The sequence below is a fragment of the Paramisgurnus dabryanus genome, chromosome 18 (assembly GCF_030506205.2).
Source record: "Paramisgurnus dabryanus chromosome 18, PD_genome_1.1, whole genome shotgun sequence".
Taxonomy (NCBI): domain Eukaryota; kingdom Metazoa; phylum Chordata; class Actinopteri; order Cypriniformes; family Cobitidae; genus Paramisgurnus; species Paramisgurnus dabryanus.
The window spans coordinates 8,226,601-8,244,914 of NC_133354.1; the positions used below are offsets into that span (position 1 = coordinate 8,226,601).

Sequence of the window (18,314 nt, forward strand, 5' to 3'; positions counted from 1 at the left end):
GTTAACACTGCTGCGACGTGACGCATTCATGAAAAACAAAGCGCTCGCGAACAGTCTCGCCCCTATAGGCTACCTACCACACTAAACAAATTACATGAAGTCTTTAAATGACAGATCACCGGCCGCTCGGTGGGAATATTTAGGCGCTCAGACATGGCTTCTCAAGTATGCAGTTGAAAATAAAAGTGACGTAATTGCTTGGGGGTTTCCTTACCACTTGAAATGAAAACGTCCGGTGTAAACAAGCGCACCTGGAGCAGCGCCTGGGAGAAACTGGGGCAAAGGTGTTTTGCTTAAGGGTACCTCAGTCGTCTCTTGCCGCGGTCTTGGGAGTCGAACCCGCGACCTTCGAGTTACAAGTTCGACTCATTGTACATTCGACTGCACACATCTAAAGTTCACACAGGTAATGCATTGAATTAAACTTTGTGTGTTTTTCCGTTTCTTTATGCGCATTGTTTTCAAAGCTGTACTGCCCTAAACCATGGTTAGGGAAATTAATGGTTTTATGGTTTTATTAATATGTGGACAAAGTGCACTTGTAAAATCAGTGTTCACGTCATCACCAGCAATTCTTTTCACTTTATTTGTTGTCTTGTGAAAAAAAAAATTGGTGGATTCCTATTCGTAGGATGTTTACTACAACTGTAAACAACTGTCTATATTTTATAATTAAACTACTGTTACTGTAATTTAATTATGTTACATCCTAATTTTACGTAAGTGTGTGTGGATAACTTTTGTTGATATTAGATTGAATTACGTTTGACAATTTAATGGGTGTGTTCGACTAGTGCGCGGCGTGACGTGTTGCGCAGACCGATCGTCATTTGACGTCATAACTTTGATCTGCGCAGTTCCGCCTGAGGTCGTAACGCTCTCGCGGTACTTTGACGTCATATTGCAATAGGTTTGCGCAGCACGTTTAACACGCCTATTGTCAAAAGTAATGATAACAAACTGTAACGCTCCCAAATGCTCCAATCAGCATCAAGCTTCAGTTGCGTCACTCATTTTGCTCATGCCCTCCCTTAGTATGTGCATTTTTGCAACACAGCTGAACATTTAATTTTCACATGTCTGTTTTTGAAGAAGGTAGCCTACATTGTTAGGTATGTATAAGGTCTACTATTTGCTTTTGTCAATGTTTTAATGCAAATGAAGCAGTATGTTTTGAATCTTTTGAATTACTTTTGTGTATGAAATTTCGTTTGTAAATAAATTTGCTTTGTCAAGTTGACAGCAATGCATTTGTATTTCTGACGTTGCTCTTTAGGTGAGCCACTTGCAAAAACTTTTTCTAATTGATGAACCGGCATGTTTGCTTGTATTTGTTTGTTTGCTAGACACTGGCTGGCAGGTGGCTGTGAAAGTTCTCTGTGGACAAGAAGCTTTAGCCGACCGTGAGGATGGAGGAGAGAGAAGCGTGTTTATATTCACCCGTCCCTCCTGCTGGGATCTGGATTAAACGCTGGGTGTGCCCTCACTTCAGATCTCAACACTCGCTGGAAGAAGGTCCACAAAAGGACTGCTGCTCATCTCATCCATTTTGCACCAAAAAGAGCCTTGTGCTGACCCTTCTGGTCATCCTTGTCCTGGTCGTAATGACGATGCTTCTGCTGCTGAATTATTATTGTATTATGGTCTGGCAAATATGTGAAGAGGACGATGTTTTAAATCTGCCGAAGATTGGAAGCACAGTGCTGGAAAACCAGTGACGTTTTGTGTTGTGGTGCTTTTGTTAAGGTGCATTCATGTATTAAGCTGCTGTTTTTTGTTTGATTATCTGGAAAGCCGCTTGAAATGACCAGGTCCATTGTGATTTTGTGAAGAAAATGATTCACACTGATAAGTTACTCAGTTCCTGAATGTTAGTTTTCGATTTATTTAAATGACAACTTGGATTTGTCATTATAGTTTGGTTTGAAAATCATGTTTATTTAAAATAAGCAAAGTCACTGTATTTATCTGCCTGTTTAACATGTTAATCTTTATCTAATAGAGCTGTAAATGTAAGCAAATACTAAAAAATCTTTTATGAGAAATATTTTCTAGTCTCCCTTCTTGTTTGGCACACACATGCAGCACACATATAACAATAATATCAGTGAGGACATGCTGTTATTGAAGATATTGTATAGTAAATAATAAAACATAAACTTTGCCATATACCACATACATACTCTTAAAAGGCTGGGTTATTTTTAGCCCAGCGTTGGGTCAAAAAGGACCAAACTATACCCATATAGGGCTGTATTTTAAACTGTTTTGTGTTGGTCAAATAGTTTAACTTAACCATATGGCTGGGTTTGTCCCCTTTTCAGCGCTGGCCCGAAGCTCTTAGGGGCCCTAAGCAGAATTAGTTTGTGGGCCCCCCTCACCAATTTTTTTTAATTAAAAAAATAAAGAAATTACAAACATTTATAAAAAGAACAAAGTTGCACATTAAGTAAGGGCTAAAATTAGGTACAGAAATCAAATGAAATGAATCATAACACTGTCTTTATTGTATGAATTAAATATAATTATAATTGTTAAGAGCTACAGAAGTGATTTTCTCTTTGGCTTGGATTGTTTGATTAACATTAATGACACAGACTTGAGTAGGTTAATTGAGGTTACTGTCTCTTTAAGAGAAGCCCGGACCTGGTTTCTGCCTAATCTATACATAAACCTAAGACATAAACAAATGTTTTTATTGAAAAAAGAATACTGTGGAGATCATTTCGTTTGTATGTGCCCTGTTAAGAAGAGAACGATTTTATGTTCGCTTGCTTTCTGAAACGCGCCTTGCACTACTGAGTGCCCTTAAATGTGCGTGCGCACACACAGACGGAGAACGAATAACAAACGGTGCAGAATGAAAACATTACGTTGTTTTTCAGTGCTCTATTCTTTAAATGTATGACGTGGCTTATCATTTATTACAGTTACGCGCACTTCCACGCCGGCGCGAATTGTCAATGCCCGTGAGATGTCTATATTGCACATGACTCAAACGCTAGCACTGCAGACACACAGCAGTTGTGTGCAAATCAGATTTTTTTGTCTTTAAGTATTCATTAGTATTCAATAGTTCATTCATTTTACTTGTTTAAGTTATTTAATTGTTAAAAAAAACGATTACGGGGCCCCCTGGTGGCCACGGGCCCCAAGCAGCCGCTTAGTTTGCTTATGCCTCGGGCCGGCCCGGCCCTGCCCCTTTTGACCCACCACTGTATTAAGAATAATAAGAATAGTTGTTTGACATTAATTCAGTCATAATCTTGACATTCAAGTGCAAGTTAGTTGCTACTGTCCCAACCATTTAAAACTTTTTTTTTTACATTTTTTATAAAACATACAGCCATTAAACCCTATTTGTCTTTCTTTTAAAACACAAAACAAGAAATTCTTACTATTGTATTTATAGTTCATTGTGGATTCCAAGAAAACCTGTTTTAGCAAAACTCCTTTGTTTTCAGCAGGGATTGTTTTGTTCAGCTGTGTCAGCTTTAGTGCAGAAGCAGTGGACATTGAGCTCCAAATAGAGGACGCATGTAAATTAAACTGGTCTCACATTAGTCCTGCTGCACAACCATGGCAATGAGTTGATATTCTAGTCAGTTGCACCAGAGGAAACTTATTTAAACAGCACATTTTTAAATACAGAGCTATGGGAAACACTCCCTTTTTTCCAAAGATTATAATCAGTGCAGGAAATGTTGTGTTTACAGATTTGTCTATTCTATTGATTTATTTCCTCCAGATACAAAATTGCACTCAACTCATTTTACTTAAATTAAACAGCGATGCAATGCATCTGCATTTCAAATACACAATATAAATGTATTTCAAGCACATCTCTATTTAGTTAGCTTTAGTTAAGCTTTCAAAAATTATCACATTCTATCAATATTTTTGTAACATTAACATTCAAAAAACTGTTCAAATCATTAAAAAAGTAAGTGTTATTTCTTTAGCTTTCTTAAATAAGAGAGGTCTGTGTTCTTGATGGATGTGAGTGGGTGGGGGGTTTTGGCTTTGCTGCTCCACCATCAGGATCACAACACATAGACCACCGGCTTCACTGATGGATAAACCGTGCTGTAAGTTTGTTGCATTAGGGACACTCCTCCTCTTTGCAATTGTGTCTATTCTGCTCCTCACTATACATATAGATGATTTGAAAGAGCCCCCCGAGTACATGGTAAGTATTATTAATTCGATGTATTGTTTACATATTTAAACACATGCATTGGAAATGAATTATTCTGATTAATATTCATTAGAAAGCAGTGTTCAGTCCAACTTAAGTTCAAGATCAAAAACTGTCGAGTCCAAGTGTACTTGATTCGGACTCTATTTAGAGTCAACTTGGACTCGACAGTTTTTGATCTTGGCCTGGACTTGGACTTTAAATAAGCTGAAATTGACTACAACACTGCTAGAAAGCGCATTAATAGGAAATGTAATTTAATGTAATTCTTTCTTTTTAAAAACTTCACTTTATTTTCGCAACAATGAATCTGCGAGGGGCACGAATAATTTGGAGAGGTACAATTTTGTTGCATTTTTGGTGTGTGTTTTCAATGTCAAAAGCTAATATTTACTTTGAAATGACATTTTGTGACTGGGCACATTGTTTTGTATAATATGAACTTTAAAAGCTAGATTTTAGTTACAAAAAATACATTTTATTCCTATTGAGAACCAGACAAAGATTAGCCAGTCATAACAAACTTGTCTGGGAATTGCATTTCTAGGAGTGTGTTATTATAAGACAACAGGTACAAGTCGACTCCTGGGTGTTTACCGTTGTTGGGAATCACACAGTACAGTACATACAGTACACACACAGCCTTAAGAAAACTTATGTACAAAGAGGTTTGAGCTTAATTAAAATTTGGGAGAAAATGTTACATGTGTATGGATTTACCTATTTTCTACAAATCTATATACAAAGTATTATTTTGTAGTATGTTTTGTTCTTTTTCTACAAAGAGTTCTGTTGGTGTTTTTCTGTCCCAAGAGACATTTCTTGCATGTCTATACTTTCCATTTTCAATACTATCAAGAAACTTCTACATATCTTTGTGAAATGATAGCTTTGTGGAAAATAATGATTTATCATGTAAAAGTTACTGCAGATATCATAATGTCAAAAAATCTGCAATGTTATTGGGAATTACACTAAAAAAATATTTAATTATAATATAATTTTTTTATTATTATTGTTGGATCTAAGTCATTCAATTATCTACACCAGTTCAACATGATTGAATCAAGTTCTCTTAAAATGAAAATCATTTTAATTAATGTTAATTTCATTTTAAGAAAACATAATTTAATCATGTGCAACCGATGTCCAAAATATTTTTTTTCAGTGACCAACAACTTTGCAAATGGTAAACAATTGTGACATTCAATTCTGGTATGTTGAACCTGTTCTCACTTTGACCCTCTGCCCCATTGCAGTATGGGATTGTTTTGGATGCAGGTTCCTCACACACGGCGATGTACATCTACAGATGGCCAGCAGATAAGCTTAATGGCACAGGCGTGGTCACCCAGCACAGCGAGTGTCATGTCAAAGGTCAAGAATACCAAGAATTTACTAAATAATACACATTTAAAGGCAGATTAGCGAAAACAAACACATAAGCAAGACATACGTGCATAAAAACATGTATTTGTCCGGTTTTAAATGCTATTGTGTCCCTCTGGGACAGGTGGGGGAATCTCGAGTTATGCTGGGCAGCCGGGTGCAGCCGGCCGTAGCCTGGAGGTGTGTCTGAAACAGGCCATGAGAGACATTCCCCTTGACAGACACCGCCGCACCCCTGTTTATCTTGGAGCTACTGCTGGGATGAGACTTCTGAAGTGAGTGTTTCTTCATCCATTGCTTTCTGTACTACACGACTTTGAAATGGTTTCATGCAGAAGAAAGAATGTATAAAACAATGATTTAAAAAAATATATACATTCTGATCAGTGGCGACTTGTGATTGCTCTTCCGAGGGGCGCAAATTCAAAATATGTGTTCAGTGTGTCATGTGTGTTGCTCGTGTTTTCAAAATATGTGTTTGTTGCGTCATGTAAACCATTTGCATCACGTGTTTTGTCAAAATAAGTGACTGCTGCACACGCGTCAATCCCATTTATGATAAAAGAGATGCTCACGTTCAAAAAATACACACAAGACACTCCCTTAACAGTAAACTCTTGTTAGGCATGAGATTATGTGAGTATCTGGCAAATGTGAGTGTCTCTTTTATCATAAACCCTGTAGATGCATCTGCAGCAGGCACTTGACAAGACACATGATACACGTAGGTTCACTTGACACACCAAACACATATTTTGAAATTGATTCCTTAAAGTGTCCAAATACATTTTGAGGACAATGTACACTATGCTACACTGTCAGAGAAAATGGTTCAAAAATGGTCCGAAGCTGTCACTAGCATAGACATTATATACGCCTCATGAAGTGCTGGAACGTAATCCAACCTCGCCGCCATATTGGTTGGGTTTGGGTAAGGATGTCATATTATGTAAATCTAACCCTAAACTGAAGCGACAATGGTAAGAAAATTGGACAGGGAAATTCGTGAGATCAGGCTGGAATACACCTTCCTCAATAGAAATAAACGCAAGGGGGCGCATTGGGGACCCATCCAAGATGACAGACGCCATGATACGTCAGCTCCTAAAGGCAGTGTCCAACCGCAGCGTCAGTCTATGAGGCGTCTACATAATATAATGTCTATGTTCACCACACTCTAAAAACATCCGGTGCTAAATAGCCCTTAAAGTGGTTCTTGGCTCGTAATCATAGAGGAACCATTTTAAGTGCCATATAGCACCGATGAAGTACCTGTGTAGCACCTGTGTAGAACCATAAGGTGCTATGTAGCCATGTAGAACCATATGTGGTGCTATAGTGGTGCTATATGGGCCCCGTAGGTGCTTCATAGGTGCTATATAGCACTAAAAATTGTTCCTCTATGATTACGAGCCAAGAACCGCTTTTAGTGCTATTTAGCACTGTTTGTAGGGCAGTACCCTTTTGAAATGTCCTAATATCTAGGTACAGATACCTTTGCGTAGATTTGGGACCAATATGTACCTTTTAGGCACTAATGTGCACTCTTTCGGGGGCAAAAGTGTACTTCTTGAAAGTGACAGCTATGGAAATTTTTTTGGCAGTGTATGCAGTGATTGTTGTATGTAAGACTCAGTAGCTAGCTTGGTACGGCACAGTGTGTACTGTACAGCCATTCTCATGAGAGTAACTATTAGCGGCACTTTAAAACTGCTGGGCAAAGCAGTCTTTCCATTTCTGATCCAACCATAAAAACAACCCAGCATTTTTTGAGTGCATTGATGTGCTTTTGATGTTCTTGTTGTGTCCCAATTTAAAATGTTTTTACTTTTATTAACTTACTTTAACTAAAGTTTTGTGTAGTTTGATTATAAGGGTGTTTTATCCCATAGTTGGATCAAACATAGACAAACTCATAAATTTACCTAGAAGAGGTCAGATTTTGACCCTGAAACTACCCAGAATTTTGGGTTGGAAAAACCCAGCATGGGTTAACTTAAACCCAATAGTTGGGCTTGTAATATTTTACCCAACCATGAGTTAAAAACAACCCAACATTTTTAAACGTTTACATTTAAAATGTTTAGTTATTATAGTTTTTATAGACTGTTAAGGGCATTGCGTGCAGTTAAGTGTTTGTGTTGTCTTGTGTAGCGCCTTTGTCCTGCCGTTTCATTAAAGGGATAGTTCACTTTAACATGAAAATTCTGTAATCATTTACTCATCCTCATGTTAAACTAGGGTTGCCAACTGTTTCGTACTGAGACTTCCCGTATTTTGAGCCAAATTTTTTTGTCCCGTACGGGATTTCTCGCATCCAGTTTTTTGACTGCTACGCTGATCTAACCAGTGACTTCATGCGCCGTCACAAGAACTGAGCGGCAGATAACATAAAAATCCAGCGAGAGCGATTCGAGAAATCATACAAAAGAGACTGCTTTCGAAATGCTCTCGATACTTGATAATGATCTCCGACACCTTTCATCCAATCAGTATACGTTAAAGAGGGTAAAATAATACGATTTCAAGTTTTCTTTTTTATATATTTATATATTTTATATATTAAGCAAGCTGTTTGTGCATGTATAAGATCTGCATAGCTACAAAGTTCGTTCTCAATTTTGAAGAGATGGCTGATCCAGAGACCTACATAAAAGCCTCAATCTGAAATGCCCCAAGGCATTTCCAACTTTGCTATGAAATTCTCGCTCTTGTGATTTACAGACTGTAACGTAAGTGTGTTTAAATTATGTAATGTTAACTCAAAACTCAAAAAAAATAATAATAATAATAATTCAGCTCACAGAATCTATGTTAGTTAAAGGAACAGTATGTAGGATTGTGGCCAAAACTGGTATTGCAATCACAAAACTTGTGGCTAAAACTGGTACTGCAATCACACAACTGTTGGCCAATTCACAACATGACAACATAAACATCAGTTGAGGGCTGCAACTCCACTTTTTAAGTGACAATATCCTGGCCAGACCACTGTTGTCAGTGATATAAGTATCTGAAATAAACATGATTTCTTAATGTCTAGTGACATATCAGGGCCATTTTATGATTAATTGATATACATTTCTTACATACTGTTCCTTTAAAGCGTAACTAAACCCCTGGTCAGAGCCTGACTCCACCCACTGCAATATTTGAAAAATGCAAGAAAAGTGGGCAGATCCCAACGGAGATAGAGGGGACGAACTAAGTGTGTGGTGAGATCGTAACAAGGGCGTGGTGAGCTTGAACCTGCTTACGTCACGAGTCATTTCTTGGACCCAACATCCAATAGGAAAATTCAACTGCAGTAGCCACCGTTCAACCTCAAGAGGGCAGCACTCAGACGTTTTTACACCATATATTGTAGTATTGAAACACTTTATATCCAAATGTCAAAAAACTTACTAAAATAAATGAACAGCACTAATAAAGCATCATTCTTACAGATCATTAACTAAAAAAAGTTGGTTTGGGGTTTAGTTACTCTTTAAGTTTGTCACACATAAGATTAACATCAAGAGGATAACGTTTTACCCTAGTGCAGGAGTCAAGTGTTTTGTTTTAGACAGATATTAAAGGTAATGGTTCAATTAAAGGACTGTGTGAAAAGTACCTGCTGTAAATTAACAAACTATTAGGCCTAATAAACCTGTTGCCAAGGCATACGAGTTATAAATTAATAATATTTAATTAGGAGATAAGCTATCATTTTGACAAATGGCTTAAATACACTGTACACACAAAACCATATCCTCACTGCGACAGGCCATCCTTTTTCCCGTATTTCAGACTGAGAAAGTTGGCAACCCTATTCTAAACCTGTATGACTTTCTTTTTTCTGATGAACACAAAAGAAGATATTTCGAGAAATGATGGTAAACACACAGCATATAGTGACCATTGACTTCCATAGTAGTAAAAAAAAATGTGGAAGTATTGTGATAAATGATGAAGAAAATATTTTTGATAAATGATGGTAAGCACACAGTTGACGGTCCCCATTAAATTCCATCATATTTTTTTATTCCTACTATGAAAGTCAATGGTCACTATCTGCTGTGTGCATCATTTCTCAAAATATCTTCTTTTGTGTTCATCAGAAAAAAGAAATTCATACAGGTTTAGAACAAATGATGACAGAATTTCCATTTTAAAGTGAACTATCCCTTTAAGATGAACAGTTCTTGTACTTATGTTAGGATCTTTCTGTTTTTAGCATTTCCAGGCCTGATAAATCAGCTCAGATTCTTCAGGAAGTAGGACAGAAAATCAAATCCTTTCCATTCAGCTTTCGGGGAGCAGTGATTTTGAGTGGTCGGGAGGAGGGTGCCTACGGTTGGGTCACTGTAAACTACCTCCTTGAAAACTTCATAAAGGTCATTTTGTCATGAAAGTGGAAGGACGGTGTTAACATTAAACCACACATTAGTAAATTATACCTAAGATCTGTTACTTATCAAATTACCATCTGACAAATCTCCTACCAAGTCACTAACTGCTTGTGTCCTCTAGTGGCCATTGTCTTGTTTTTTATCTCCCCTACAGTATGACTATGTGGGCCGGTGGCTTAACTCAGGCAAAGAAACAGTGGGAGCACTGGATTTAGGTGGGGCATCTACCCAGATCACATTTGAGACCCCAGAGACGATTGAAGACAAAGAAAACCAAATGAACTTGCGCCTTTATGGGCACGAGTATTCCCTTTACACGCACAGTTACTTATGCTATGGTAAAGAAGAAGCCCTACGCAAAATTCTGGCCTATTTAGTTAAAGTATGAACTGGTGCATAATTAAAATAGCTTTCTTAAGAAATACCATTACAATTCAACTCATTTTTTCCCCCTTCAGTCACAGGATAATTCAAGCATTGTGTATCACCCCTGCTACCCATCTGACTTCACTGATGTCTTTCAACTGGACAAAGTTTTTGACTCACCTTGCACAGCATCATGGAGGCCAAAACTGTATAACCCTCATGCTTGGATAACAGTAAAAGGCACTGGAGATTACCAACGCTGTCTGGACAACACTTCAGAAATATTCTCCTTCAATCACTGTACATTTTCTAAGTGTTCCTTTAATGACGTTTTTCAACCCAACATCCGTGGAGGCTTTGTGGTGAGGGAACCAGAACCAGTTTGAGTTATACAAATTGTTACACTACCTTGGTAACATAGTTTGCCGGTAACAAAATTGGCATAAACCCCACATGATCTCATGGCAAGTAGTGTTATAGTCACAAAAACTTTGATTAACTTATTTGTGTCCAATGCACGAAATTTTCAGCTTTTTTGTGCCTTGACAAATGTATTTTTCATGTCACTATTTCTATAAATAGTTTTCGTGTCTGTGGCACGATTTTCTTTTTCGTGTCATTTTTTTTGTATTGTTTTCTCTATTTTTTCCCTTGGGGTTGGGGTTAGATTTAGGGTTTGGGTTAGGATGTACTTTTATGTATTGGTTTCTACATGTTTTTCATCCTCTTTTAAACGTCCTGTTCTTCCTGTTTTTAAAGCTTTGATTGTGTTTACAACATAACACGTGTTCATGTTTCACCCTTTAAAAAAACGCATTCTTTTTCACAAAATTTACTTATGTCTGTAGCGCCGTTTTCACTGTCCTAAAATGCAACAAAAAAGAAATTGTGCCATGGACATGAAAAACTATAAAAATTTGTGCGAGTGACACGAAAAGGCAAGGCACGAAAAAGCGGAATTTTGTGCCATGGACACAAATAAATTAATCAAATTTTTTGTGACCATAACACGACTTTCTGTGAGATCTGCACAAACCATTTGAAAAAATCAGGAAAAAATAATGACTTTGGACACTAATGGGTGGTTTCCCGGACAGGGATTAGACTAGTCCTAATAAAAAATGTAAGAGCTGTCCAGAAAACATCTTGCACTGACATTTCTTAAAATACATCAGTGCCCTTTGTATGGAAGTAAATCTGTGCCGTTGGGTTTTGAATTCTAATTCTTAGCACTGAATTTTTTTACATCAAATTTTTAACACTGAATTTTATTTTGCATCTAAATCAGACTTTGAATTTTAAAAGCCATCGAATTTCTAGCACAGTTTTTGTGCCTATGACATTTTTTTCAATGTTTTAAAAAAATTCAGTGTAAAAAAAATTCAATGTCTAAAAAAATTCAGTGAAAAAAAATTCAATGTGTTTTAAAAGATTCAGTGTAAAAACATTCAATGTTTCAAAAGATTTTGTGTAAAAAATTCAATGTCTCAAAAAATTCAGTGCAAAATAATTCAACGTCTCAAAAAATTCAGTGTAAAAATATTCAGAGTCAACATCCGGGGAAGCAAGGAGAAGCAATCGATCCCTGTATCAAATCATTCAACATCCAGCCAATCATTTACGCTCCATTGGTCACGTGACACCGAAACGGGAAGTGGGTGAAGTTCAGGCTGGTTCAGGCAAAGGGTTTATTTGCATTAACATACGAACACATTTTTCACATCTGGCAGATCGTATCATCAGTATATCAGGACACAGTCCGTTTACATTTATCAACATCAAAGTGACTACTGTATCTGGATGTGTGATCGATCCCGTGCGGGGAAACGCGCTGGATGAATAGCTGTCAATCACAAATGGCTACAACTGGCTTTAACCATATGATTTAGGGTTGTCGCGGTAACTGCACTCCCGTATTGTACAGTTCTACTGAGAAGCAAACAGCAGAGAATAACTAGCAACCCTAATAACCGTGATTCACCTTTTTAGCTTTATATTTTAAGCTTTAAAGGTTTTGTCTTTGTTTATTAATATTTGCAGCGTCCGCACCGCGGACTTTACCTGAACTTGACTTTCACCCACATGCTTTTTACCAACAAAATTAATGTGAAACATGAGGATGACAATCCCGACTTCACTGTTTTAGTCTGCCTTAATAACGTGCTTTAGGCTCTGTCTGAACTTATACGTTTTTGTTCTGTAGCCTACTTTGTTCACTCACATATTTCTATATCAACAATAAACTGTTGTTACCTTTGTTTCCTGATAAGTTTAATATGATTTAAATAAAAGAGCTAACAATTTCCTAAATTTCCTGTTCATGTCTCCCTCTAGTCTAGTGTGTAAGAAGTGAAGTAATGTAATTTACAAACACATTTAGGTATAAGAAACTTACTTTGCATAAAACCAACACTGAGCAAATGTATTTGGTCAATGTTATTATGGTTTGTACGTGTTTAACCTGTTAAATGAGATAGAAACAGCTGACTGACCAGCGCAACATTCACATAATGACCCTTGATATGTCGCCATGGAAACTCAAACATTAAAACGATCCATTAAATTCTGCTACTAAATATTAAATCTCTACATTAATAATAATGTAGAGATTGGAACATATTAAACATATTAAACATATGCCTGAATAACTTAAAAATACAAGCAGTGTTAAAATGCTTTTGTATATCGATTTATTTCAAGATACTTTCAAGCTTATATTGCTCCACAAATATGAATAGAATAGACAGGATTTAAATTGAATTTCTTTATCTAACTTTTGCGAGTTTGTCCATGGTTTATATTGTTGTAGTTTTATATTGATTAAACAAATGATTGGTTTGCTTATTTCAAATAAATCTAAGGATCTTTAGATGTATTTATGTATTAAGGCAGGTAAAATATTTTCCATTTATTCCTTTTTGGTAAACCTTCTCCTTTATATAAGTGAGTCATTTTAGTAATTTATTGTTGTTCTGTTATAATAAAATAATAATAAACAAACACTAAGCAGTCGTAGTAATGGAAAATTATGTCTTTCATTTATTTGTGTTAGAACGCATACCATCCATCGAATTTGTTTTATTAATAAACAAGCTGTTTTAGCGAGTTTGTCGTTGTACTATTTTATTGGTTTGAAGTTTTTCGTTCATAATAATAATAAAGAAACATTTTAAAAAACTATTTTAATTCAAGAAATGGAAATATTTAATAATCTGACTTTAAAAGCAAAAGTGATCTACAGATGAACGTCTTTGCCAAATGGCTATTTCCTATAAAATATGCGGTTTGTTTAGTTCAGAAGGTGAAAAAATCCTTACCTGTATTTCCCTAATAATAGAAATACAACACATCTATGTAAGAACGTAAGTCTCCGTGTTATTTTTACATTATGACTTAAAAGAACAATTTGGAAAATTAGATTAGAAGCGCGTGAATCCGCAATTACACTTGCTTTGAAGGCAGCTTATTTTTCCAGAAAAAAATATGGTAACATTTCTTCAGAAGAATTGCTGAAACCTATTAATTTACAGATGTTTTTATTAGTACTCCAGCTGTTTTATCAGCCTTTGAGATGGGACGCGGCAGTCAAGTTCATGCTGAAAGCGGGGTGAATTCCAAATGGCGTTTTAGCGCCCTTGAAGGGCACTTCAGGAAGGGGATGTCACACAGTCGATCCAAATAAAGAGAAACTGATGTGCGTTTTTCATTGCTCTATTCGCCAAGTCTATTTGAATTGACCACACCATGAGACAATTGTGCAACTTTCTCTAGAGTTTATACATCAAGTGTTCTGATCTTCGAAGGGAATATGGCATAGGGACAATAAGCTATTGGAATACGCCCTTTATCTTTTCGTGAGCGGCAGTCGCGTAGGCTTTAACCAATCATTGAACAGATTTTTAACAACAAATCATAAAACATTTTACTGACCCTAAAGTGTTAAAAAGATTGCGGGAAAATGTTTTGGAATTTCTTTTTATTCAAACATTAAAAATCTCATACATATAATTAAGAAACTAAGAACACAGGGCTTTAAATGTGATGGCGCTTTAGGCAAATCATTAAACAAAATACACAGAAGAATTTTCGTTGTTTTATTTATCCATCTTGATGTGTGGCGCAAGAACGGATAACATTCCAATCACAAACGCAGCCGGGGACGGATCTCACTCAATCCAGCCATGGAATCTGCATTTACAGGTCAACGTCACACAAAACACCGCTAACTATCATTAATCTTCTCCCTGACAGCTGTCAAAAATAAAGGAGGTTATGGAGCGCATTTTAAAACTCCTGCTTGTATTTTTAAGTTATTCAGGCATATGTTTAATACGTTCCAACTATTCATGTAGAAATTTAATATTTAGTAGCAGAATTTAATGGATCGTTTTGATGTTGGAGTTTCCATGGCGACATATCGTGAATGTTGCGCTGGTCAGTCAGCTGTTTCTATCTCATTTAACAGGTTAAACACGTACAAACCATAATAACATTGACCAAATACATTTGCTCAGTGTTGGTTTTATGCAAAGTAAGTTTCTTATACCTAAATGTGTTTGTAAATTACATTACTTCACTTCTTACACACTAGACTAGAGGGAGACATGAACAGGAAATTTAGGAAATTGTTAGCTCTTTTATTTAAATCATATTAAACTTATCAGGAAACAAAGGTAACAACAGTTTATTGTTGATATAGAAATATGTGAGTGAACAAAGTAGGCTACAGAACAAAAACGTATAAGTTCAGACAGAGCCTAAAGCACGTTATTAAGGCAGACTAAAACAGTGAAGTCGGGATGGTCATCCTCATGTTTCACATTAATTTTGTTGGTAAAAAGCATGTGGGTGAAAGTCAAGTTCAGGTAAAGTCCGCGGTGCGGACGCTGCAAATATTAATAAACAAAGACAAAACCTTTAAAGCTTAAAATATAAAGCTAAAAAGGTGAATCACGGTTATTAGGGTTGCTAGTTATTCTCTGCTGTTTGCTTCTCAGTAGAACTGTACAATACGGGAGTGCAGTTACCGCGACAACCCTAAATCATATGGTTAAAGCCAGTTGTAGCCATTTGTGATTGACAGCTATTCATCCAGCACGTCTCCCCGCACGGGATCGATCACACATCCAGATACAGTAGTCACTTTGATGTTGATAAATGTAAACGGACTGTGTCCTGATATACTGATGATACGATCTGCCAGATGTGAAAAATGTGTTCGTATGTTAATGCAAATAAACCCTTTGCCTGAACCAGCCTGAACTTCACCCACTTCCCGTTTCGGTGTCACGTGACCAATGGAGCGTAAATGATTGGCTGGATGTTGAATGATTTGATACAGGGATCGATTGCTTCTCCTTGCTTCCCCGGATGTTGACTCTGAATATTTTTACACTGAATTTTTTGAGACGTTGAATTATTTTGCACTGAATTTTTTGAGACATTGAATTTTTTACACAAAATCTTTTGAAACATTGAATGTTTTTACACTGAATCTTTTAAAACACATTGAATTTTTTTTCACTGAATTTTTTTAGACATTGAATTTTTTTTACACTGAATTTTTTTAAAACATTGAAAAAAATGTCATAGGCACAAAAACTGTGCTAGAAATTCGATGGCTTTTAAAATTCAAAGTCTGATTTAGATGCAAAATAAAATTCAGTGTTAAAAATTTGATGTAAAAAAATTCAGTGCTAAGAATTAGAATTCAAAACCCAACGGCACAGATTTACTTCCATACCTTTGTTTTGCCTCAAAATGAACACACGCTATGTTTTTAGTAAGGCATGTTTGTTAAAACTAGTTATATTTCCTAATTAAACTAAGGCCTAGTCCTGGTTTGTTGTATATAATTTAAATAAGAGAAGAAACATCTGTTAAAGGGATAGTTCGGCCAAAAATGATATTAAACCCATGATTTACTCACCCCCAAGCTGTCCGAGTTGCTTATGTCCATAGTTTTTCAGACAAAAACACATTTTCGGATATTTTAGAAAATGTTTTAGATCTTTCAGTTGATTAAATGTAATGTTACGGGGTCCACGACCTTCAAGTCAAAAAAAAGTGCGTCCATCCTTCACAAAATAAATCCAAACGGCTCCAGGATGATAAACAAAGGTCTTCTGAGGGTAATCTGCGCGGTGTTGTTGTAGAAATATCCATATGTAAAACTTTATAAACGAAAATAAATACCTTCCAGTAGCGCCGCCATCTTAGTCGCGTCCGCATTCGGAATGAGAGCTTACGCAGCCTACGGAGGCTACTCTGCTGCTGCTCTATGCCCCCGCCCTCCGAATTTGTCATACGTCACTAAGAAAAGTGCGTACACTACGCTAATACTCTCTCCTGAATACAGAGGAGTCTAAGATGGCGGCGCTACCGGAAGGTATTTATTTTCGTTAATAAAGTTTAAAATATGGATATTTCTACAACAACACCCTGCGGATTACCGAAGACCTTTGTTTATCATCCTGGAGCCGTTTGGATTTAATTTGTGAAGGATGGACGCACTTTTTTTGGACTTGAAGGTCGTGGACCCCGTAACATTACATTTAATCAACTGAAAGATCTAAAACATTTTCTAAAATATCCGAAAATGTGTTTGTCTAAAAAACGATGGACATATGCAACTCGGACAGCTTGGGGGTGAGTAAATCATGGGTTTAATATCATTTTTGGCCGAACTATCCCTTTAATCTTTAGCTTATGGAGTCTGCCTTCTTTCTTTCTAAAATCATGCTTTCCTCCTTATTTCCATTTTTCAGGCTTTTTCTGCCTATTTCTTTACACACAATTTTCTCCAGAGAAGTACAGGGATAAATATCAGGACTTCTGATCAGTTACAAGAGGCGGTCCTGGCTGTGTGTAATATGACCATAGAAGAGGTATAACAAGAGTGTATGTGATATAAAATGTGTCTGTGTTATATAAAGTCTTATTAATCGATTCCTTTTAGATGAGCAGGAAAGCTCCTGACTTGCAAAGATACCTTAAGGATTACTGTGCAGTTGCAGTATATATACAAGTGCTAATGCTGAGAGGTTACAGGTTTGATGAGCACTCCTTCCAAAATGTTGCTTTCCAAAAAAGGGTGAGTTAGTGCACATAGTACCTTAAATGTGATTTTGTGGTAGTGTTAAAATACATTATAAAAACACAAAATGCTCCCTAAATGCACTTTCAAGTCTCTGCTTCTCTATGTTATAGGCAGGTGAAGCATCTGTGGGCTGGGCACTAGGTTATATACTTAGTGTGAGCAGCCTTCTTCCAGAGGAACCTATAGAGGTCAGGAAGGGCTTGCATCATGGAGCATGGACCGGCCTGCTGTTTCTCCTAGCAATTCTCTTTACTGCTACCTTATGTTACACGGCTCTCCTGGTCCTCCAGAAAAAAAGGAATAATGGAGGGGTCTCATAGCCCACCACCACACCACAGGGCTGTTGTTTGTCGCAGAGTTATTTTTGTCGTCCCATGGGTTTTCTCTGTTCAGACTCTTTTTTGGAAAAACTCTGTATACAAATGAAACATTTGGTACTCGAATTATGTAGGCTACTGTCCAAGACAGCAGATGACTCTGCAGCTGCCGACTTTGGCACAGATCTGGCCCCAGGGTCATCTCTGCTGTATGGAATATAATTAACAGAAAGACATTTTTGTTTTATTGTTTACGGGTGTGGGTTCTAATATTTTGTATCTTAAATTTTACTGTATGAAACATAAACAACCTAGAAAATTACTTAACTAATGACATATATTTTATTATAATTCATGTAATTCCATGTATATGAAAAATTGTGAAAAGCGCTAAAAAAATAAATTTTCATTGAATTACACAAACTGCAGATATCATGGTACATTTTTGTAGGGAATGCAAATACTTTATATGACTGGCTTATATTTCACAAAGATTATATTTGGTAGATGTGGTTGTTGCATTAAAGCACCAGGTGATGGCAGTAAGTAACTTC

General features: G+C 36.6%; 1 protein-coding gene across 1 annotated transcript; it reads left to right on the forward strand.

Annotated features, from left to right (window-relative positions):
• Positions 1-4,066: 4,066 nt before the first annotated feature.
• Positions 4,067-18,145, forward strand: entpd2b (ectonucleoside triphosphate diphosphohydrolase 2b). The gene is made up of 9 exons (XM_065244025.1): positions 4,067-4,189; positions 5,458-5,575; positions 5,712-5,862; positions 9,804-9,963; positions 10,133-10,360; positions 10,437-10,706; positions 17,112-17,231; positions 17,303-17,437; positions 17,554-18,145. Exons 1-9 carry the CDS (start codon positions 4,073-4,075, stop codon positions 17,761-17,763), a joined length of 1,509 nt encoding a protein of 502 aa, XP_065100097.1. The 5' UTR covers positions 4,067-4,072; the 3' UTR covers positions 17,764-18,145.
• Positions 18,146-18,314: the final 169 nt, after the last annotated feature.